The sequence below is a fragment of the Gymnogyps californianus genome, chromosome 20 (assembly GCF_018139145.2).
Source record: "Gymnogyps californianus isolate 813 chromosome 20, ASM1813914v2, whole genome shotgun sequence".
Classification (NCBI taxonomy): Eukaryota; Metazoa; Chordata; class Aves; order Accipitriformes; family Cathartidae; genus Gymnogyps; species Gymnogyps californianus.
The window spans coordinates 11298993-11322938 of NC_059490.1; the positions used below are offsets into that span (position 1 = coordinate 11298993).

A 23946-nucleotide genomic window follows, 5' to 3' on the forward strand; every position below is an offset into this window, starting at 1 on the left:
GCTGGGGAGCAGCTCCTCCTGCCAGGTGGGCTGCCAGGGAGACAGAGATCACTGGAACTGAAACCACTCCAGCCCACTCTTTATGCGAGTTGCTAATTAATGTTCCTGATCTCGCCCAAGATCGCGCGTGTCCCATCAGCAGACCAAGCCCGAGACAGCCCAGAAGCAGTCCTGGCAAAAGGCTCAGCCTGCCCACGCTCTCAGAGTCAAAAAATCCTTTCAGAAGAACACTTTAATTTTGTTCCAATCAACCAAATCAGCACAGAAGCGGCTGCCTACGCACCTTTAGACCCCGGCTGCTGCAGGCTCCTTGGGGAGGCTGTGATTAATGAAAAAGACCAACTTCCTTAATAGCTTTGGAGGGAGTTGCTCCCCACTCTTTCCTTTGGGTTGTCTCATGCGTTCGTTCCTCTGATTCCCTCCTCTGCCCATGAACAGCATCTGGAGAAGGTGACCTTGAACAAGGGCTTCTGGAAACAGGTATAAAAATCCTTCAAGAGCAGCCCCAGTCGCTCTGTTTCAGTCCAGCTAGGCATCTAAAAGGAGGAACGGGGTAGGGCTGACACCGGCCTCCCGGGATCTCAGCAAAACCCTCGGCTACTGCACACGCTGCCTCCGGCAGTACGTTACTTTGTGCGCCTCGTCGTTTGATGGGTTAATTATGCCCCTCTCCCTGCGGGGACGGGGCCCCACTGTGAGCGAGCAGCTGCCGGGGCTTGGGAAGGAGAGATTCAGGCTGCCTGCTGAGCCGCTGCCCATCGGCCCCCTTCCCAGCCTTGAAGCCAATATTTACAGGCAGCCTTTGAAAACAGGGATTTATAATGTCCATCCAGACAGCTTTGCTCTCGTGTGTTGCAATTTCCTTGTTTAGCACTTAATTATTTAACACTGTGCCCCTGTAGCAAGCAGGAACTTGGAAGATGAAAAAACCAGCTAGAGCAGATAATGAAGCATCTGGCCTTCAACATGAATCAATCATTAATTCTGAGCAAGTCACCCTGATTTGAAATCTAATAAGAGCACGTTGCGAGACCGGCCAGAGCAGAGCCGGTCAGGGTGACCCGACCCAGCCCACCGCAGCAGGACGGGGATTTGCCAACGGGCGCCCGCGGCACTCGCTCTGTGCAGAAGCAGATCCGCTGGCTGAGGGCTTCTTCCCTTACTTGTTGCGACTTGAAACGATCTTTTTCCAGAGAAGCAGCCCCAGTGGCAATGACTCACGCCGTACCTGAGGGCTGAACTTTCCCTTCAGGTCACTGGGGTGGACCCCGGCTCCATTCACTCCTTGCCCGGCTGCGAGGAGAAGGGTTGAGGCAACTCTGCCCGTGGTGAGCAGAAGAGGGACGCTGCCCTGGGTCTTTCTGCCTACTCAGGGTGACCCGGGCTCTCTCCTCCAGCAGCCGGGGGGACCGGCCAGCAAGGCGGCACGCACCACCTCCACCACCCCAAACCTCAGGCACCACAAGCGGAAAAGAGAGAGAAACAACAGAAATAACGTACATATGCTCAAGCACGCTGGGAACATACAGGTAACGAAATCACAGGCTGACTAGAAGAAGATAAATATTTTAACCATAAAATGTAATTTCCAAACACCATGGGGCAGGGTGGCGGTGGAGCGTGGGGACAGAAAAATAGATGATCAGCTGAAATAACCGAATTACACATCCCAGAAATGGATTGTTCCAGCCACACGAACAGAAGTACTATTAATTCAGAGATAAAGCAAACATGGCAGGAAAGTTTTCCCTATCAAATCAAGCGGTGCCTGAAGTCAGACATCTCAGCATAACAGCCTGATACTCATAGGAACCGAGTCCTCTGACCTGACGCCCACTCCAGGAGCCTTGGGGTCCTCCAGCATCTCAGACAGCCCGCGGACCTGCTTGGCAGAGCTCAGGACTACCGAGCATCAGCTTTCAAGGCTGGTTTTTGTGCTCAGTTTCTGGGATCATCTAAACCCAGGACAGAAAATTCAAAGCATCCCAGAGAGGCCACGTACCAGGGACGCTAGCCCGGGAAAGGCTCATTTCTGCCTGGGAGCACCTCCAGACGCCCTCTCGTTCATGCACGCTTTATGGACACAGCAGGTGACAACCGAGGGAAAGTCCAGTGATACAAAGGGAGCAGAAAGTTGAAAATATATGGGGTTTTACAAAAATATGTTGGCAATGGATTAGCAGCATTTTGGCTTAGTAAATCTGAGGACAGAGTATCAAGAAATTGTCACGTTGTATAGAAAGAAGAACTATCTAGGCAGAAACAAATGAGAACCAATTATCACTAAATAGACCTCATGCACAAATAGAATTTTGCCATTAAATATCATTTATCCCATTTAATTAGTATTTTCTGGACACAATACTCTGGACTAAAATACCGTTCCATCTCCTTGAAACTTGTAATTATTGTTGTGACCTATACTGTTACACATCTCTCTGCTTTCTCCATCTTGCATGCCATTTAAGAACCGGCAAGATTTTCAATTATCTATGCTGAACTGTCAAAGATACCTTTAAAAGAAGGGGAATAATGTGTGACTCAATTCCTCTAAAAAAGGGGAGAGATCATTTTTAGTCAGAATGAACACACTGCATCTTTCATCATTCTATTTTTGCGAGTAAAAGTAAAACAGGCTATTTAAAACATCCATTTAAATGCAAATTTTTATATTCCAGGAAGGGGGGGGGGAGTTAATCATTTACCACAGACAGGATTAGTTTCCCCACTCCACCCCTGCTGAAGTTTCAGACTCGCACCCACACAGGTGCAGGGATTTGCTCACCCCTACGGCTTAAGCGTTCAGAAATCAGGGAGACAACACGGGAGCCGCTGGCTCCGGGAGACGTGTGGTGGCTACGGCACTTACCCAACATTCCCATCCCTAGCATAAAAGCGTCCATGGTATACGGTAATCCACGTGCCCTTCCTCTCGTCCCTGGTGGAAACATCACTTCTTTAGGTTGTGCTTTCTTACATTCTACCTATTGAGCAGAAACATGTACAAATGAGATGCAAATGAATTCCATGTAAATGTCAAATGCAGAACTGATCTACTTAAGGGGGGAGTTTTATTTTTAGCATTTGCCTCCCCACACCGCCTCCCCCTCAAAGGTGAACTTTAAGAATAGTGTAAACGGATTTAAAAGAGCAAACGTGTACGTCTCTTTAAACACACATAGCAAAACCCCACTGGAAAGATGATAGAAATGCTGATTGAAGAAGTTGCTGTGTTCCTGAAAGGAAAACCTGTGCTGCGTTCCCTCTCAATGGTACTCGCGGGCGTGGAATGAATGGAGGGAGGTCTCCAGCACAGCTCTATTGCAATCGATAACAGAAAATGACTCTCAGTGATCATTACAAAAAGCTCCTTTTAAAATAGGAATAAAGAATCAATATTTCTACCCAGCAGAAAATTTCTGTAAACCCTATTAATAAACGATCTGCATTCTTTCACTTCCAGTTACTCCAGCTGCCTTTTGAAGTTGCTTAATGCCACTTGAACCACATTGCGAGTCTCCACCAACGCCTTGTGAGAGGCGGCGACCCAGCCCAGCCGGCAGCAGGGCATCCAGGACCCCAGGACCCCCAGCCACACTGCCGGGTGCTGGTTCTCAGCCTCTTTTTGCATGGGAAAAGGGAGAAATAAAGCACTTTTCCAGGTACTCCAGCTCCAGCACTGCCGACTTGCCCCCCCAGCAGACTGCCCCCGCGCCCCCCTCAGCACTGGCCCTACAGCCACGCCGGTAAGCCGATTTGGAGCTAACCAGAGTTATCCCAACCCATTTCTATGGCTCTACACCTTAGTCCATGCTCCGAGCAAAAGGAAAATGTGCAGACACGTGGTGCAGCCCTGCACAGGGGAAGCCCTGAGCTGTGCCACCGTCTGCCCCACCTGTACAGTTTGCACGATGAGAATCGCTGGTCTAAGGGTAAAGGTCTCGGGCTGAATCTAGAGGCTTGAGCTTTGTGCCTCTAACTTTGTTCTTCAACCAGTTCCTCATCCTCTTTGCACATTTACATTCCTCCCAGCCCTTGCCCGGCCAGACCAGAGTGGGAGCAGGGGTGCCGCAAGCTGGGGCCGTGCTCAGGGCAGGCGTGGTGGCGTGGCCACATGCAGCCCTAAACCCTCAGCCCTCCCGTCCCGGCCGTGGCACCGCCAGCCTGCGGGCAGGGGCTCGGGAATGGGGCTGCTTGTCGTGGAGGATGAGGAGGGTCGGCTCCAAGCAGGGTCGCGTCTGCCGCGTCACCTCCATCGCTCGCACAAGCAGGTGAAGGTGGGCGTGCGCCCCGCGCGCAAGCAGGCAGCTACCCCAGGCAAACCCGGGGATGTAGGATAATACGGCTAAACGTCTCGATGCCTAATAGCCCGATCAGTGACTGTGTATTCATTGTCTTATGAAAACCAACCGCCTGTTCCTAGGCAACCCGATCAGCGAAAATTTCAGGTTTATACAATTTTCATTTAGGTAACATAAAGGTTAACTGACTGTAATGGGAGTATTTTAAACAAAACCACCTACTCCTCCCCTTTCTGCTGCAAACCTCCACAGACTGTATTTACTTTGCTTGCTTGCAACACTTCCCGAAGCTACAATGCTCAGACACTGCCAGCGCTGTCAAAACACGCACTTCTTGCAAACAAGCTGCCCCAACCCAGTGAAGTTTGGAGCGAAATTCTTCTGGAGTTCATCTTTTGCTACTTTTCTGCCAAGAAGTGTTTGGGTCCTTGCAGGAGGCAGCGGGAGAAGGGCAGAGAGGGACCGGGGATGGCTGGAGCGGGGAGGTGTGTGTGCACAGCCCGGACACCGCTGCGCAAGGGAAACCAGGGAAAACGGGTGAGCAGGAGCAAGAGCAAGAGAGGTGTTGAAGAGACCCACTCTCCCGACATCCCAAAATGCGGGCGCAGCCACAACAGGGCCAGCGACTGATTCCCTCTGTCTCATCTTCAGTGCTGTTAGGGCAGCAAGTCCTCCGGGAGAGAAACATCCCACTGAGAGCTGCGGCGAGGACCGGTGTGTCCTCCAGCCGGGGCCACCAACCTCCACACGCCCTATCCCCTGCACACCCACCCACACACGCTCACACACTCCCATGCACACGCACAGACTCCCGCAGGCACGTGACGGTGCAGACACACTACTGAGTGTGCAATGGTGAGCCCCATGGTGCCCTACAGGGTTCCGGGCCCTGATATTAAGACAAAAAGAGAAAAAAAAGGAAACATAAAACTTTCCAGCAATGAATTCTTTGGGCAGCTGCTCGCACGCTGAGGTGCTGCTGTCAGAGCAGGGCTGGGGACGAGGACAGCGCAGGATATGTGTGCCCGGCGCCCAGCCCCATCACTGCCCCACGGGGACGAAGCCTTCAGAGCTTCCCAGGGAGGTTTAAGCCTGAGCCTTGATGGTGGGTTTCAGTCTAATTGGGCTGTGTGCCCCCCCGAAACCTCGGTGCCCCCAGAAAGCCCCACAGCCCAAAGCCGGCAGCCTGCCGCTACCTCCCCTCTCCATCAGCTGCCCAGGGACACAGCGAGCTCGAAACGCCGAGCACCAGCACCAGCCTCCCTCCCCGCCGCCCCGCACGCTGGCACAACAGCTCCGCAATATCCTCTGAAACTGTCCTTTGCTTATTTTTAATCAGAGGGGCATTTAACAGGAGTATGCCAATCTAATTTCTCCAGCCAAATGACCGGGGCTGAGCACCAGAAGTGTGTCATTTCATTTCGCAACCACATTTTTCGGGTTCGCCTCCACTCCAAATGTCACGGCGGCATTGGTTACACCTCGCGGCCGCTTGCGCTGCAAACAGTCAGGATGATAAAAGCAATCTAGCCTGGCTCGATGGACAATTAACAGGAAAATGAAATTTGGATTAGCACCGTTAGAAACAATAACCCAGTAATTAGCTTTTGCAACCACAAAACAGCCTACTGCTGCTCTCTGAAAGACTAGCGTAATTTATGATTTTCACAGCACACGAGGATATAAAGGGAATGGCAGTGAGCTGCAAAGAAGTTTTAACTGGGATTTAAAGGGGAAGAAAAAGTCACCAGTAGGAAAGAAAAATAATTCCTAAGCCTTTGTAAACAAATATACCCCATATCGGGGGCAAAAATATTCTCCGTTATCCAGCAGAGACTCTTTACCCCTAGGAGGGATGACATGCAAGACACAGGACCAGGAGCCCAGCCCTGCTCTGCCATCCCTCGGGAAGGGGCTGTGTGACCCCGGCCCCAGCAGCACGCCTCGGGTGGATTTTTACACTCCCCGTTCAGCAACGTCAGGCCTTGAGGTGCTCTGCAGAAGCTGCCCACGTACCATCCCCTCGGCAAACGGGGAAAATGCAGCAAGAGGAGGCGAAGCACCATGTTAGCGGACCAGCGGTGGGCTTGGATGGTGCCTCTTCACCAACAGAGGCAGCAGAAGCGGAAAAAAAGGGGTCAGACTGCTTTTCTGCAAGAAGCCAGCCCTCTCCTCCATGGGGAACGGGATGGAGACGGCCGTAACCATCCCGCAGCCATGGTTACTGCGAGGGTAAAACCCTGGAGGCAGCAGAGACGTCACACGCGTGCTGGCAAAGCGGGATGTGCAATGGAGCTTCTCCAAGAGGGAATGTATCTGGATTTACGAGTCAGTGCTCAGCTCTGCACCGAATCACCCCCAAGAGCCCGCGTGATGTGGGTACTTTGTACATAAATCTGGATCTTGCACAAACTTTCAGTTCAGCATTTCTGTACATCTTAATAATTTCCAGATTTTTTCCACCTCCCCTGTATGAGGGATGTGCTTCACTTTCAGCAGCCTAACAAAGAAAGTTTTAACTCTAAGGCAAAAAAAAAAAGAAGGCAGGGAAACTAAAATTCACTATTTTTGTTTAGTCTAGTTTGGAGAATTAACATTACACTGGGGTACTCTTGGGTCAAGCCGAGCAGTCAAAGCCACTAGAACCCAGGACGGCTGAGATGGGGAGTGAAAAGCCTCTTATATCCAACGCAACAAAACAGGCTGTCAGCACCAGGATGTCTCAAAAACCCCATAGCTAACAGCTTTCCAGGGAAACCAGGGTTATTTTGAGGAAAGCAGAATGTGCACATATTCACAATGCACAAAAACCCATTTTACCACCCAAAGACAAGGCAACTTTGTCTTGCCAGCAACGTGCGATTCACAGTTAGTTGAGATTCGATTACCTTGGAGACGCCATGTCGTTCATGCCATGGCAAGCCAAAACTATCGCTCCTCTAACAGAGAAATCTGTATTCACCCCGTCCTGCCGCACAGGCAGGGCTACACCAGGCAACAGAAGAAAGGTTATAAGCATATTTAAAAAAATGCATTAGGTCATTGACAAAGGTGGGGTGGGGACAATGGGGTGTCATGTCCTCAGACTTAAGAGAAGTCAGCAGCTACGGGTGAGCAGAGGAGTCTGCCAGAGTTTCTTGCGGTTCATCAATTCATTTGGTTCCCAAAACCCCTGGTAACACCCAGCGTTGGGCAGCTCCTTCTTGTGCTGTGCGGGCTGGAGAACCCGGCCACCCTTGGAGAACCTGGCAAGGGCGGCATCACTGTACAGCTCACAAGCGACATCATTTAAAGCACACTGAAGATAACACTATAGGAATGCATCCAACCTGCAAGCGGTCTGCAGTGTCCTTCAGCTGACAGATGGGGTTTCCAAAGCTACCGCACCTTCAGCCTCTCCCTAGCACCACAAACGCCAGTGACACCTTGCGTACCTGCCTGCCCAGCACCGTCCTGCACGGAGTCCTATCGCCTTCCCTGCAACGAGCCCCTGCAGAGAACCTGTCACCATGACCACTGGCCTCTTCACACGACATTTCACAGCAGTGCTCATACACGCTCTCCCACAACAACCCGCCACGCGTCAGGCTCCAGCTTTACAAGCTGGCAGCGATCCTACAGTAGGAAACAACGAGCAGCAACACTTTCCTGTGACCTGCTGACAACCAGACCCCCCCAGACAGGCACACTTTTAGCCTCGGTGCCCATATGCCCCATTTACGATGACAACTCACTTTTGGTAGGTCCTACAGATGTGTCAAATGAAGGGACAACCCCAAGTCCAAAGAGTTTCCCAGGGATTGCAGTAGGGTACTTGAACTGGAGCTGCCACATTTAATTTTTGGCCACTGGAGGTTGTTTCTTAACCCTCTGGTTATTTGCTTTGAGTGTAAAACAAGGGTTAATGCCCCCGCGGAGGGCTGGGAGGAGTGAGGGAGTGGCAAGGTATGATGAGCTCGTGTGCTTTGCAGATTTGGGACAAAAGCATCAAAACATGTTGACAGCACTACAACAGTTCGCTCACAAGGGAGAAGGGTGATTTCTGGACTCAGATTAAGCACATGCCCACAAGCAAATCTCTCATGTCCTGTAACTTTCCCCTTTGTCCCTTGACATGCCTTCTGGGCAAGCCAATGCCACATCGCATTTTCAGCCCTACAGCCACTCCCTGACCCAGATGCTCTGTATGCAGAGATGGCAGGGTCATTTGGTCAAGCCTCCCCCAAAGACATCTGCTCCAGAACCAGCTACCTATGACACCCCAAACGCCTGCAGGCCAGGGTCATGCCTGTAAACAGCCGAGCAGCACGACATGCATCACCCCTACACTATGCTCCATGTATCCCCCCCAACACAGCCAGCAAACCCGCTGCCACCACCAGTAAGACACCAACTGGAGAGGCAGCAGGATCATGCACGAGGCCCAACACCACATCTGGGGGTTGACCTCTGCCTTCCATGGCTTCCAGCTGGCAAAGGACCCAGTGGCTTCCCAAAACGCCTGTGCAAGGTTGGAGGTGCTTTGGTGGCTGCACGTCGTGTTTCCACCACTCCCGGTTACTGCAGGGACCTTGGACACCGGTGGGTCTCATGCTCCCTCCTGCCTTCTGCATGTAGTGCACAGTTTAGTCTTTCCAGGGGTGGAGGTGCCTTAGACTACAAAGTATTTGGATGAAAACCCAAAGGCACGTGGCGTGCGATATACACATCTAAAACATAACCACACAGCGAAGGCTGCCAGGCTGGGGAGAAGCCTGAAGAGTGCTGATACATTAAAAAAACCCACAACAAAAAACCCACAAAACCCACAAAATCCCACCATGAGAGAGAGAAAGAGCCACAGGTGCTATGCAGTGTCCAAGCCTATTTTAAAACAGCCTAACATTTTTGTCAGCTGCTCCAGAGTCTGACTTGAGATCCTGACTTCAGCGCAAAGCGCCCGGGCCAGGCTTGGCTCATTGCACTGCTCGCCAGTGCTTGTCCCACCATACCTGTGATGTGCATGACTCTATCACAGTGGGATCTAAAGGAAAATAAATGAATCCCATCACGTTTCTTGTCCAGCTACTTTTGCACCCGCTCAGAAAACCGGGTTTCACTTTGCAAAGCAGCCTGCTCGTGTCAAAAGAAGGATATTCTGGGGATAGCTTGTTTGGGTTTTATTTGTTTGGAGAGCATCTTTGGCCTCCCACGTAAATTCCAAGTTTCATTTATTAAATACCTCCCTGGCATTTTCTTTTCACTTTCACACTGCTCGTTTAATATTACATTTGACATTCTAAGCTTTACGGATGGCAACAGAAGCAGAATGGGTGGGCTAAAAATAGCCTGCCAGGGAGACGGGAGGCTAGAAATAGGCTCGTGAACAACAGCAGCCCCGCTACCCTTTGCTTGCCCTCGCGTTTTGGGAAATGACAGCATTCAGGAGATGAGAAAGAGCGAGCTCAGGGCGAGTCGGTGCCCGCGGAGCCGTGGATGCCCCAGCCGAGCAGCACAGGGATGGGGCCAGGGATGGGGCCGGGGATGGGGCGTCCCTGTCCCAGCTCACCGAGCGGCTGCAAACCCCATTGCCTCGAGGTGAGGCTGCGAGAACCCATCCCCTTCGCAGCTCAACGCTAGAGGGGGACATGTTAAAAACGAAGCAGGAGCGGTCAGTCTCCGAGGGCGCTGCGGAAAATACGTCTGCGCCTAACTCTGACCCCCGGCCAGCTGTGTGTCACCTCCGGCCATCTGCACCAGCTCACTGTCACACACGCGTGCACAAGCTCTCCTGCCCCTGCACGGGTTTGGTAATTAATCTGCAGACACATCAGCAATACGATGAGTCAGTCCCAAGACAGGATCATGTCTCATCTCCTCCCTCGTGGGCTGCTTTTAAAATTAGGGCTGTAGAAGTGGTGACAGGAAGAGAAAGCTCAAAGCATTGTGGCACTTCGATCGTGCACCAAGCAGGCACAGAGAGCCAGGAAGAATATCTTTTAATTATCCGCAACAACACCAACAGCCTACACTGTTTCTTTTGCTCTTTGGGATGTTCCTCAAGTGTTTTCGCCCTGTCCCATCCTCCACGTTCCCTGCACTGCTGTTACGTTCCCGTGCAGCCTTTCAGCTGGGAAGAAACCCTCCCAACAAGTCTCCCCTAGCAGGGGTGTGCCAACAGCTGGGTAAGATTTTTACAGCGCAGGAGTGCAGATCCCGCTACGAAGCGTCAAACAACGCGCTCTGCCCCGCTGCTGGCACCGGTTTTGCCGGGACACACCAGCACCCTGCTGCTCCTTCCAGCCTACATCCAGCACCTCACCAGGGCAATACTTGGCAGCGCTGATCTGCACCAGGCGAAGGCTGAGCCTTGCTCCAGAGAAAAAACTGTTGTGTGAAATAACTAAACCTACAGAGTATGACATGACATGCACCCACCCGCGATGAAGCGGCAGGAAAATCCTGGAGTGTGGCACTGTAGCTCTTCCCTCCCAACCGACAATCTTACCTACATTTACATTCCAAGCGTTTCTAATTTGTTGCTGGGTCTGTCGTCTGGATGCTGGGGTGGGAGTGATGGGGGTTCGTTCTTTTTGTTTCGTTTTAAGGCAGATTAATCAGCATTTAGTAATCATATAGAGGGGAATGAGCCTCCCCCACAACCCACACGTATCTCAGGTGAGGCATCGCTGGTGGCAGGCAGGAGACCCCAGAAGCAGGAGGAGGCTGGGGAAGCAGCGAGATGCTTGGACAGGGCAGAGGCAAAGCCCACGGCACCCATCTGAGATGGAGCGAGAGGCTTCCCGCAGGGCAAGCGGAACTGCCCGAGCCCTGCCCTGCCCTGCCCTCCCACCACTCAGTTTGCCACGGGGACCCTTACTTTTATTTCAGATACATATTGCAGTGAGGAACAATATGAGGAATATTATTTCGGTGCCCTGGGAAAAATTAGCAAGTCAAATATTGAATCAGGCCTCCAGCATATGCCAAGGAGATTGCTTTGATCTTATCCACACTAAAAGCTCTATTATTGAATTTAAAGTCTGTGAACACATATCAGGCCAATATACAATGCATATCTGAATACACATTTGAGAAGCAAAGGATGTTTTGACAAAGGGAAAAATAATATTTTAGCTGAAAATATCAAAGTTACTGCATCAATTGAAATACAAACGCCCTTTTTCATCTGGCTCAGTGGCTTTACTGACAGGGCAACCCGCAACCTGGGACCTGACTGTCATTTAGGAGAAACTTCACCCAGGTCTGGCTCCTGGGTTGGGGCTGGGTGGAAAGCGATTGCGGCTCGATGGCAGAGAGCCATGACCTCCCGGGGGACACGGTCCAGCAGGCAGCAAGCAACGTCAGAGCAGCATCAGGACTCGGGAGCTCAACCAGAACGGCTATTTTGGGAGCACACGGTGTTTAACAGCTACTCCAGTCCACTTCCCTCCTGAAAACCCCTAATGTAGCCATTCAGCGGCTGCCATGGCTCTTCCCAAGAGCAGGGGAGGAGGAGGAGGGCTTCTCCAAGGCTGGTCAAGAAGCTGAGCAGGTTGATTCACACCATCATCAGCCCTTTGGCTTCCCACAGCAAAATCTGCTCCGGGGCGGCTGCCTGAGCCTGCAGACAACGCCTGCGGCTCGTGGGGGGACAGACACCCGTCCTGCTGGCAGGGGGACAGGAGCAGGGTCCAAGCAAGCCGCGGTCAAGGCTCAGCATCCTGTGCCCATGACACCTCCGCCAGGCACGGCGTGCCCAGCACCCAGTTAACCTCACGGAGAAGGTTGTCCCAAAGGGCCACCACCCAGGCACAGCACACGTCCGTGACAAAGGGCGAGAGATCGCTGCCACCGACACGCGCTGCGGAACAAAAACAACTTACCATTTTATTATTGATTTCGTGGAAATGAATTTCACAGACTTTTTCCACCACGTCTTCATTTTCAAAAGTTACAAAGCCAAATCCTATTTAATAAAGAAACACAAAGGGGAGGGGGAAAGGAAAATATTAGTTAAATTAAACAATTTCATTTTAATAAAGCATTACTTAGCCATTGGGACTTTGGAAAACTTTCATAAAAATATGCACGTGTAAATACACCTGCTGTCTGCGGAGCTGTTGCTGAACTTATTACACACTAACGGAGGGAAGAAGCATTGTCTTGGGGAAAATTAATATGGTTCTGTTCCAGCTCTTCCATAGGATTTAATGGAGAATTAAAACCTCCTTATGGATTTTTTGATCCATCCTGCAGAATTTAATGGATAGTTACACCCCAGTTACATGATGGCTCAGAAACTACAGTAAGGCTGTATTTTCTTTTACACCTTATAGGTTTTTAAGAGCAATCTCTACAAAACCCAATTATATTTCTACGGAACCATATTGATTTTATCTCTTGTTTAATTCCACAGGACTTCTCCATTAGAGCTGACTCATTACACGACCCAAAAAAATAAAAATCCGGGAAGACAGAAGATGATTCCTCATTTACCCTGGCGAGGAAAAAAATACCAATGCTTCCCCAAACATGCAGCAACACTTTTTGTTTGCATTCGCTTTGAGCAAACACCAAACGTCCCTGCTGCTGTGTGCCGGGGCCAGCGGCACAGCCACCGCAGCTCCGTCCCACGCGGATGCAGCCGGCCCCACGGGTCAGCCGGGCTCCGGAGGTGGTTATTTGTCCCTTTCTTCCTGAATTACTTCCTCTAATACCTCATCAGGACATCCTGAGGCCTCCAAGAAACCATTACGTTTAAGGCCTCTGATCTAATCATTCCTCTCTTCTCTGCTGCTGCTTCAAAGGAGCCGTGGATTTGGGCTGGTTTAGGGTCGTTTGATGCCTGCTGCCTGCCTGTAGCTGTACACTGTATTTGCTCTGCTGGGGCCACACTAAAGAAATCTGGCAGCCCATCACAGCTATACACAGTCATGTTCCCTGTTCCTTCCTTAAAAAAAAAAAAAAGCTAACAAACAAAAAACAATCTAATGTGCTACATTTCTGGCAAAGGCTTGACGAGTCAACACTGACACCAATTAAGCAAATGAAATCTTAAAAATGTAATGACAGGATGAACTTCATCCCTCAGACTGCACTGAAAACTCCGCTGGACTCAACGCTGGTGAAACGGCATGTGACATCTTCATTGCACCAGGCTCTGAGCCAAACGAGCTGGAGCTGGGGCATCCCCAGCAGCAGCCTTCACCCCCGGCTGGGGCGACGGAGGAAGGAAGAGGGAGGGAAACCAACGCTGCCTGGTGTTATTTTCCGTGAATAGTTTTGCGCAGTGAGCATCCCCCCACTCAGCTACCCGTGGCATTAAAGCAGTTTTGTCTTTGCTGACTCCGAAGGACCTGGCTCCCGTCTGCCACCGGCTGCGTGTCTGTCCATCCCGTGCTGCCCATCCCAACCCCCCGGCTGTTTGGGAATACAACAGTGAAGCCTCATCTCAAGCCTGCTTTGCTACTGACACTTCCCATCTGCAATTAGCACCCTCCAGTACTGGGCCTGCTCCCCCCCAGCAACAGTGAGTGTCAGCCCCGACCTGTTCCCCCTGCCAGACCCGGCGCTCCCAGCAAGCGCCCAGCAGCAGGCAGTTTCTGTGCTGGGGTCCCAAAGCAATACTTCATCATTTTAAACACACACTAGATTTGCTTTGATGGGGCACAGCAGAAAATATTAGAACTATACGGGGGTTTTGGCAACTTACAGGCAGAAGATACATTTTTCAGGCTACAGTATTTGAAGCTGTAAAGTGCATTTCAAGGTGAGGTCCGAGCAGCTCCCAGACGGCTTGTTCAGGAATGCACAGTACGTGTAGCAATGGGGAATGCTCCCATCCCTCTTTGGACCCTCTTATTGGGGGAAAAACCACCAGAAATGGTTTCTAGATCTCCTCCAAGGCATAATACATCATCCAACAGCACATCAGGCTCAAACCCAGCGCTCAGAACACTATTTTACTTTGCACTTAAAGCATGTAGCAGCTTGAAGTATTTTACTTAACTCAAGTCTTTCATTTGCCTTCTAAATTACTCCATTTAAATCTACCTTAAACAGACCTGTAGTTAAAACTAAAATTTTTGTGGTTAACTGGCTGAATACGGCATCCCAGGAATCCTGGAGCACGCTGCGTTGGGCAATTACCGGAGCTGGGAGCAGCGCGCCGCCGGGGACCAGCTTTGCCCAGCGCAATGAGACGGCCAGTCCGGGTCTACAAGTCATTAATTGTTTGAGCACCAGCAACATCTTCATCATTAGTAACTCATTAGCGAGTACTGCAGTTGAGGATTTCTCTTTCAACTTTTGTCAGGTCTCACTGCCAGGATGGAGGAGGGAGAGGGAATTTAGAGGAGATTAGCCTTAATATGCATAACACCGCGAGAAAGCCCACTGCAGTCATTACACATTTGGACTCGGAAACAAGTTTCCCATTCTCATCCCACTCCATATGGCTTAAACACAGGTTTATCAAGAAATTATTTGTCTGATTAAATCAGATAGCCACCCAGCTTTCTGCATTTACAGATTTTATAACAAGAATAAAATAACAATCCATAGGTGTCAACACTCATTTGCAGGTTTTTAAAAGATCTATGCCACTTCGCACAGGCCAGTCTAGCTGGCTTGGCAAGAAAAAACAGACATGATTGGGTCTGTAAGAAAACCCAACACCATCTTTTACTCCTTCCTCTCTGGAGCCGGCAGACGGGCAGGGCAGGCAGCGCCAGTGGGCAGCGGGCTCGCAGGTTCAGGCCCGGAGCCCACGCAGGGCACTCGATCCATACCTGAAGGCTCACAATATTTTACCTTTACGATTACTGACATCTTTACAACCAGGGGATTTTAATCTACACGCATACAGGCACTTAAAATCCATAGGATGCTGCTCAAGAGATGTTATTGCTCCTTAAATGAACAATCCCCAAGAGATCATATGCCCCAGAATTAAAAACTTCATAAAAGTGACGGGTAATGGGTCCTTTTTTTGTTTCACTTTTTGAATATCAGATCCCAACTTTTAATAATTGCACACACACAAAAATATTACTGCATGCATGCCTTATTAGTTAGCATAATGAATACATGCTCATTTTTAAATTACCAAAACTCTCAGGAACCTTCCTGGACTAAATAGACAATTATTTCTTCCGAGAGGTACTAAGAGTCAACAAAAAAACGGTTCTCGGAAAGTGTATGAAACAGATTAACACAAAACAAAGAAGGTTGTTTAAAATGGTGACATAAATAGGATTCCGGTTGTCAAGGAGCACACATTTAAAAATGAAATTATACCACATCCTTCTGAATGAAGCTATTATTGGAAGCTAACAAGCTCTATTTAAGAGATAAGCATTTAACAGAGTCAAACGGTTGGGTTTTTTATTCAAATGAATAAAACTGAATATTCATTTGAATAATCTTTTCTGTAAAAGAAAAGACAAAGAAGAGGGAAAAAATAAAGTAAGAGGCAAACAGATGCCCCCAAACGAGAGGCTCTGAGCCAAGCGCGATCACTAAAGGAAGCTGAGACATGTATTCACGACCTTCAGGTGAAAAACCCCTCCTTTAGCATCTGCTCAGAAAAAAGAGTCATTTCACTCTATTCATCTGCCGGTTAATGGGCGCTGACAGGCACCGAAACGATGTGCGAGGATCTCCCCGAGTCCCGGCGGCTGGGAGCAAGCCTGCGCCTGGAAGGGAGAGGGTTTGCTCTGCTTGTGGGAAGGGCAGGCTTCCGCACGTGCGCGGCGGAGCTCCGGCTAATTACCAGGAACAATCTGGGCAAAGGCAGGAGATGAAGGGGGCTGTCCAGCGGAAAAGCTGCTTTGCAGTTACTGTGTAAGAAGGCCCAGCAATTCAACTTGAACAAGTCCTCGCAGCTGGCGTGCGGGCGGCCCGTCGGCACGGGGCGGCGAGTGCTACCTCTGCTCAGGGTCTCTCTTCCTCCAGATGCCAAACAGTCTCAGGGCGGCAGCTCTGCTCTTTGCCGAGTTCACCCACTCCCCCCCCAGCCCGGCAGCCCTCCTGCATCCGACGAGGGGCTGGGCTTTTCCCTTGGGCCTGCAATTTCAGAAGTGGCTGAAGATTTCTCACCCCATCACCCCCAAATCACCTTCCTTCCTACCTCCCCAAATGCACGTCAACACGGAGACACTCAGGACATCTAGCAAACCCCCCTGTTTTATCTTCTGCTCCCCACGACTGCGCTCACAGCTGCTTTGCAGCTTCCAGTCATCCTGTCCACGAAGACGTGGAGATGCCAAAGCCTCATTGCGGAGGGGTGAGGATGAAGGCTGGGGCTCGCAGGCTCTCAAGGAGGACAGCAGAAGCATCACCCAGGCAGGCGCTGGGGAGGTCCCCTCCGGTCTGTCCTCGCTGCCTCCCGTGGCAGCAGGTTTCGGTGAGAGGACGGCTCACCTCCAGCATCCCGTGCTCCAGCCTGGTCCAGCTGTGTGACTGCTCCTGCCTACAGCAACACGCGGTGGGCACTGAACAGGAGTCCACGTCTTCAGGCAACTTATTTTACTCGCTGGGACTTTCTGCATCTGCTCATTAGAAGCTAAAATGTTTGGGGGTCAATTACCAGAGGATGCAGCTGCCTTCAGCTGAAGTAAAAGAAGTTGACGGTACTCAGTACCCCCGCAGACCAGATCCCTTTCGGGATGGCTGGCTGACAGAACGGTGCTTTTTTAACAGTGACTCACAAAGGGGGATTTTTTCACTAGGAAACAGATACAAGTGTATTATTCACAGACAAGGGAAAATCTGGCGAAATACATTTCTTAGTGCAAGGCAAGATAGTCTCAAGTATCCAAATAACCCTGAGTTCCCCTGGAAACGTTTCCAATGAGCTTGCAGATGCCAGCCCAGATGCTTGACATCCAACGGCACAGGATGCATCCTCCGACGCACCTTTGTTACATCGAAAAGCCTCCTTTGATCCAGAGCCTTGTTCAGCCAAGAAAGCTGCCCAGGCCTGCGGGTGGATGGCTCCGTGCAGCAAAGCAGAGCTCAGTTGCAGCACTTTCTACCACGGTATTCCAGAAATAAGACAAACATTGTTCAGAGAAAGTGACTGAAACCATAAAAAGATTAAAATAATTTAAAAAAAATCAGTAGAAACCGTAAATATTAAGAAGCCATATTGAAGATACCAAATGTCAGTGCTCCTGTGTTCTGCATTTTGTTTTTTTCACACTCAAACCAACTATATTTCACACCTTTGTCGTCACTTGAGAGGTTTTATGTCAACCTCGGTAAAATATAGCTGAGCTGACGACACCATTGCTATGAAATATATCTGCTTTCTCTTGCTAGTTGGCAGCAACTTTTCCACAGCCTGGGTTTTATCTGTGTGTACAGTGATATATATTGCAGCTGCGTTTGCACACACAGAGGACGTCACTCGTCAGCAGAATTACACGAAAGCAGCTTACTGGGTTAAAGGTCTCGCTCTTTCAAGCCCACGCACACATTAAAACAAGGAAAACAAGGTGATCGCATCCCGCGCCAGAAAGGTTAAACCTAGGCTAATGCTGGGATTAGCCCCCGAAGGGCTCTGACAGGCAAACCGGGACCCCCGCCGCAGCGGGGTGCCTACCACCCCCAGCAGCCAGGGCAGCGCCAGAGGTGCCGGCACCTCCATCACCAGCTCGCAGCCCGGCACCTGAGCCAAAACCGCCTTCACCGGAGGCACGCACACCACTGCCTACCGTGCGGGCACCGCTGCTCTGTGAAGAGGCTCTTCAGCCACCAGGAAAGATGCTCTGGTGGATGAAGGCAGTGGAAGGAGAGCTGGGGGAGCCTGTTTCAACTCCCAGGCTGTCTCAGGGCCGCCAGATGATGTGGAGCAAGTCACTTCATCTCATCTGCATCTGCAGCGCTCCTCTTCACCCAAGCTGTGTCTGTATTGTCTGGTTAGACTGTAGGGTCTTTGCAGCTGGCACTGCCTCTTACTGCATTTATAGCACGCCGAAGCACCAGAGAGCTTCTTAAAGGGTTCTGGGAAGTCAGTAATCACCAAGGCTCTTTTGTGCCTGCACAATAATCCCAAAGACCAAGGACAGGAGACAAGAGCACGGAGAAGAGAAGGGAAGAGATTTACATGGTCCACATCATACCAATAAGCGATGCAGGCTCTGCTTAAATCTCACTCCTGCTGCTAGGCAAGAATAACCCGACAGTCGCCTGCTGGTGCTCTCGTTAATGCAGGATCAGTCTCCTCTTACACATGTAATGCGCTCCCGCGGCACCGTCCTGCTCCAGATTCCCAACCCAGCCGGCACAGTGTGAGCGCGGAGCGTGGCCCCGGGTCCCCGGGCGTCTGCGGTCCCACCGGCCCCCGGCGCGGGCGCTGCCTGACGAACGGCTGTGCTGACGGATGGGAATATCCAGCCTGACACCCGCTGCAGCACACAGCATCATAATGAGGAAATATTAGTTCAGGCTGCATTCCCCTTTTGTGTTAGGTCTCAGTACCTGAGCTGCTCATTTGTGTTTGCTTCATGCCTCTTCTCTTCTCCCCATATTTAAGTTACTTAAGCTTTGAAACAGAGAAAGGTCCAGTCCTGCTGTGGCATTATTTATGCACCTGCTTTCTTGTTTATATCAATAGTTTTGGCAGCTGGTTCTGTAAGCTGTAATAAAATGCCTTTCAAAAAGTAAAAAAAATTAAAAATGAAGAAATGTGACCAGACAAGCCAGGCATAATAACATTAAAGTCCGTGTCAATTAATTTTTCCTCTTCTTGATAAACGAGCCCCATTCCATCCATTAATAATGAGGGAAGAAACAAGAAAAGTTGACACTAGTTTAATTTATTTTCTCAACTTGCCTGGTCATATTTCTCCCTGTTGCAAAGCTTTCTGGTGCTGCTGGGAATTGCAAGTGGCTCCCACACAGTCGATGCATAGATTGGTGTGAATCAATACCATTCTACTTTATTCACACATCCCTTGTAATCAGAGGGGAAAAAGTTACTTAGTAAGCTACCACGCATCCCAGACTGCCAAGCCACCTAATAATAATAATAATAATAACAACAACAATAATAATAATAATAACAACAACAACAACCACCACCACCACCACCACCACCTGCAGAGGACGGGCAGAGAGGGAGACATGAAACCAAGTCCTGTAATCACTGTCACCGAATCTCGTCTTTACAGACAAACAGAATGAACCGAGCGGAGGGGCTGGCACATTTTAATTGCTCAGACAGTGAACCACGGATGTTTCTAACTTCTCGCTGTCTGCGAAGGTAATTCAAGTCATTACCCTAAGAGTCTGGGAGCGGGGACCTGTGGGTTTAATCCTGCCTCTGGGAAAACCCATTCATTTGTTAGCACCAGAACCCAGCAGCCAGGACTCGAAAACTCAGCCCCGACTTTGCCGCCTTCTTACGTTGTGTCTTTGGAGAAGTCGCTTAAATCTTCCTTGTGGTCCAGGTCCCACATTTCTCCCCCCCCACTTTCTAGTCCCTTCCTCAAAGTTTTCATCTGGCATACTGCAACTCAGCTCATTAAAGCTCAAGACCATCTAGGATAAAAGCTGTCAATTCTAACTTGTTATTTCCTGTTATTCCAATTTCCTGTGCTGCAAACACACGAAAGGAGAGGTTTCGGTTTCCAGAGAAGTAACTCTCTCCAGATTCACAGAATACGGCCTTAGTCTGAGACGCACACTTCTCAGATTTGACCTCCTTAGCTCTAAGGAGGGGTTTGCCGGGAAGAGCGATGACCATACCTGAAGGTACCGCCTGAAGGTACCTCCTGCTCCACGGAGAACAAAGTCTCACCCCACCCTTGTGATAACCAGACCGGGAGAGGGATACACCAGGAGATGGAAGGGGAAAGAGAAGGTTAACATCTATGGTCTAGGATAGAAAATATCATCCTCATTTAACTGTAAAGTGTGCTCTCTAGCAGTGCTTCTGTGAACGACGCTCATCAAGACAGATGATTAGCCTGCACATCCATTTACTGTTTATGTGCATTTTGGGTGGGTAGGGAAAATAGTCAGGTTCTCCTGGCAGACACAGGCAGGTACTACCGCTGCTTAAAGTGTCAATATATACTCCATGACATGAGAGTAAATTCTCAAAATTAAATCAGCAGACAACTGCCTTAGATCAAAAACCTCTATACAAGGTGCTAGCGTTTCAATACCAGCACGGCAGGAGAGCAAAGAGCTGAGGTCAGCCGCGCAGCTGGATAAAGGGCACCAGCAAGATACTCCTTTGCTTTTGTTCTGGAAAGCTGCAAGGCTCAGGCTCCTTGCTCCGTCCTCCCACGACTGCGTGGCATTTGCAAAGAGAGCATTGCTCAAAAAGAAAAAAAAAAAAAAAAAGGCACCTCAGGATGAGCCGCCGCTGTGCCACGTAGCAGCCTGCCCTTCTGAACAGGCGAAAATCCACCCAAACTGCTTTTGGGGAGCAATTTTCCCTGACGGGAGGATGAAGGGTACAGAGACTCGTCCCTCTCTCAAATAACCCATTTTGACGAAAGATTTCCAGGCTGGGGGGCACGTGTGCCTCCCCTTGCAGGGGCCACACAACCGGAGCCAGGACACCGGTTCTGGCCAAAGCCCTCGCGGTCGCACAGAGCACCGGCTCCGGGCTGCGCGGCTGCGGAAGGGGAACCCCACCGCGTGTCACGGACCGCGCTAATGTAAGTGGTACCTGAACTTTTAGTCATAAATTTTTTGTAACAACAAATCTTCATTAAAATTTTATTCTATTAACGTTCTGAAATCAAACCAAAGCGCTGAGTACATAATGACTGAAACGCACGCTACACAGCAACTTACTAAATGCCAGTTTTATCATATTGTTAATTAACAGAAACCATTAATGCATTCACAGATCATTTAGAAGCATTAGCGGTGACTTAAGAAAAATTGCATGTACGTGTGATACACTTACGTCTGCATTTTTTGCATGTGAATTTTCTACACAGGAGGCCCCAAAGTTTGTTCCCGACTCAGCTTCTCTCCATTGGAGACATCATGTCTCAACGGGCGCATTTTTGTCAGCGGCTCGAGAATTAAAGCATCGGGCTGAAATATGAGATACTGAAGGAGAAAGTTATCTCGGGCAGCGTTTGCTTTGTCGTCAGCATTTAACTCCAGCTGCTCTAGCTGGAGTTTGGGAGCAGAGCCACCCTTGCTCCTCACAGCTTTTCACTGCTCCTTTCAGTTCAGGTACGGATTTCCCAGCTCTCTAACGAGTTGGTGGCGCAAAAACGATGGGAGTGCAGCTGGGTGGGGGAAGCATGGCGTAATCTGACAGATTTCTTTTTGCTATCAAAGAAGAAAACCCCAAATGCTTGTAAAATCCAATTAGAGTCTACAACCAAAATGGGAACCTCGTGCTTCAAGCGAACGCTTCTGTCTGTTCGTTAGCGAGACCTGCGGCACACAGAGCCAGCGACAAACCTGAATGCTGATGTCCATCCCCAAAAGGAGCGCCCTGCAGCCCCTCACCGTGCCACGAGGCAAGCCAAGGAGACCGCCATCACCACTCCGACACCACTCGCCACCTCTCCTGCAGCCAAGGGGTGCAGACCTGCCCGCGGGGAGCCAGCGGTGGACCCCGCTCCCCTGCCCCTGCGAGGCAGAGGACAAGGACAAAGTGGAGCAGCAGCAAGTGGCCGCGAGAAGGCAGGTCTCGGCAGCAAAGGCAGGGACGAAGGCCATCGCTCCCCGGGTGCCAGCTAACCCGGTTATGCTCCCCCGTCAGAAAAGAAAGCTGCTCCTAATGCGACCGCAGTAGCTGCTGCCCGCCGAGCACAAAGTCCTGCCATCTTTATCTGTTTGCCTACAGGCATCAAATACTCTCTGCCTGTCAATTCTTCCACAGTTTATTACCAAATTTCTAAAATATTACATTTTTTTATTATATCCAAATTCAGTTTATTGCATTTGACAATACAGATAATCACATACCATATGCTTTAATGTTTTGAAACCAATGCATGTTGACAGCAGTTTTTATTCATGATGCATAATTCTATCCGGGGCTGACAAAGGCAGCGCGGCACCGAGCCTGGTGTTACGGTTTTGTGGTTGGGGGGATCCTTTTTTCCATTTCCTTTTCTTCATTTTAACAACAGATTTACAATACTGGGAGGAAAGATGCTTTGCTTTCAGTAGCAATAGGAAATTGGCTGAAAAGATGGGCTTATCAAAGAGATGTCTTCAAAATATTAATAACGGGTGGGGGTTGGTTATTGTAATTACTTGCATTTGAAACTTGCTGCTAATGGGGTTAGGGAAGCATGACGGCTCACCCGCGACCGAGCAGAGGCTGGGGCGGCACGGCGGGCGCAAGGCTGGACCCCCCGCTCCTGCACACCTTCCTGCCTGGCTGCGGTCGCTCGTCTCTGAATCCAGCTCCTCTTCCCGAGGAAGACGGTGGGAAGGGAAATGTGTGCACGCCTGGCGCGTCCTGGGATGGCCAGGGGAGGGTCCCCACATGAAGGAGATGCCTGGCCGAGCGCTACCTAAAAGACTTTGAAAGCCACACGTTCTCTGAAACAACACATCAACAGGGCAAAGCCCTACAGCCTTCGTTTAAACCCCATTGATTTGAAAAAGATATGAAATTAAACACATGTTTAAGAGCTTTCCTGAACAGGGTCGTCTGTTCCCATCACTTCTTCCTGCCCTTCCTTCAATCAACGCTCATGAAAGCCACGAGCTGTAAGCAGAGCAGAAGTGATGAGCTGGAGAAGTCCCTCGTCCTCTCCCCTGCCCGTGCGCATCCCCACCTCCACGAGCGGCCGAGCCGAAGGGCCACCAAGACTGAGCAAACGCTCAGTTCCTTGTTAAGCTGCTGGGAGAGGAAAAACCCAAGCAAACCCCAACTCCCAACCACGGCGTTCAGGCAACAGATTCAACAACTTGAAAGATGGCAACGCTGTGCAAACCAAACAGGATGCTATGTCTAAATTAAGTTGTAATGACCTGCTCTGAGGTCTTTATTAGCCAGGTAATGATCATTTAAAAGGAGGTTACTATCTTGAGCCAAGGGCACCTAATACCATTACTGAACTTGTTAAAACCTGCCAAGCAAGTCATTATTTCTAACATTATTTCTTTTTCTCTTAACACAGCTTTCTACCTTTCCCCTTGTGGTGCTCAGCTGTAAATCACAGGAGGTGGCGATCACGCAGACTCGGTTGCCCTTCCCCAGGAGGCTGAATTTAGCTCCCACTCACTGCGAGCAGCCTGAATACAAGACAAATACCCCACAAGCATAAAAAGCATGCTTTGAAAAACTCTGCCCTTAAAAGGCCTGCGGAGACAGGCCACAGGCCAGCAGAAGCAGGTAGCAGGTAGTGGTCTTCACAGCCTGGTGGCCTCAAAGAGCCGGTGGGCCTTTGGAAATCGTTTGCAGCCGGCATCCGATGAGATGCCACTTGGCGCTGCATGCGCTTCACGTGCTGCACGGACCACTGGCATTGTGGCTGTGAAGAGAGGAGCTTAAACAACACCCCAACCCTTACGGATTTTGCGACTGGTGAGAAAAACAGCAACTTCAGAGCCCACGTGGGAGCTTGGGGCGAGCTTACCTGGGGACAACCTGCCCAGTGAGAGGATACTGCTCGGACCTACCGCTTCCCCGAGCCAAGAGCTATCCGGTAGCGAGGCTGCA

General features: G+C 50.2%; 1 protein-coding gene across 6 annotated transcripts in view; it reads right to left on the reverse strand.

Annotated features, from left to right (window-relative positions):
- MSI2 (musashi RNA binding protein 2) overlaps positions 1–23946 on the reverse strand; it is a 260590-nt gene that overhangs the window by 45582 nt on the left and 191062 nt on the right. For all 6 annotated transcript variants that reach the window (XM_050908824.1, XM_050908822.1, XM_050908823.1 and 3 more), the window contains exons 8-9: positions 12167–12249; positions 2870–2984 (exon numbers count right to left, since the gene is read on the reverse strand). In XM_050908824.1, the coding sequence (XP_050764781.1) occupies positions 2870–2984; positions 12167–12249 (198 nt within the window). The remainder of the gene's footprint in view (positions 1–2869; positions 2985–12166; positions 12250–23946) is intronic.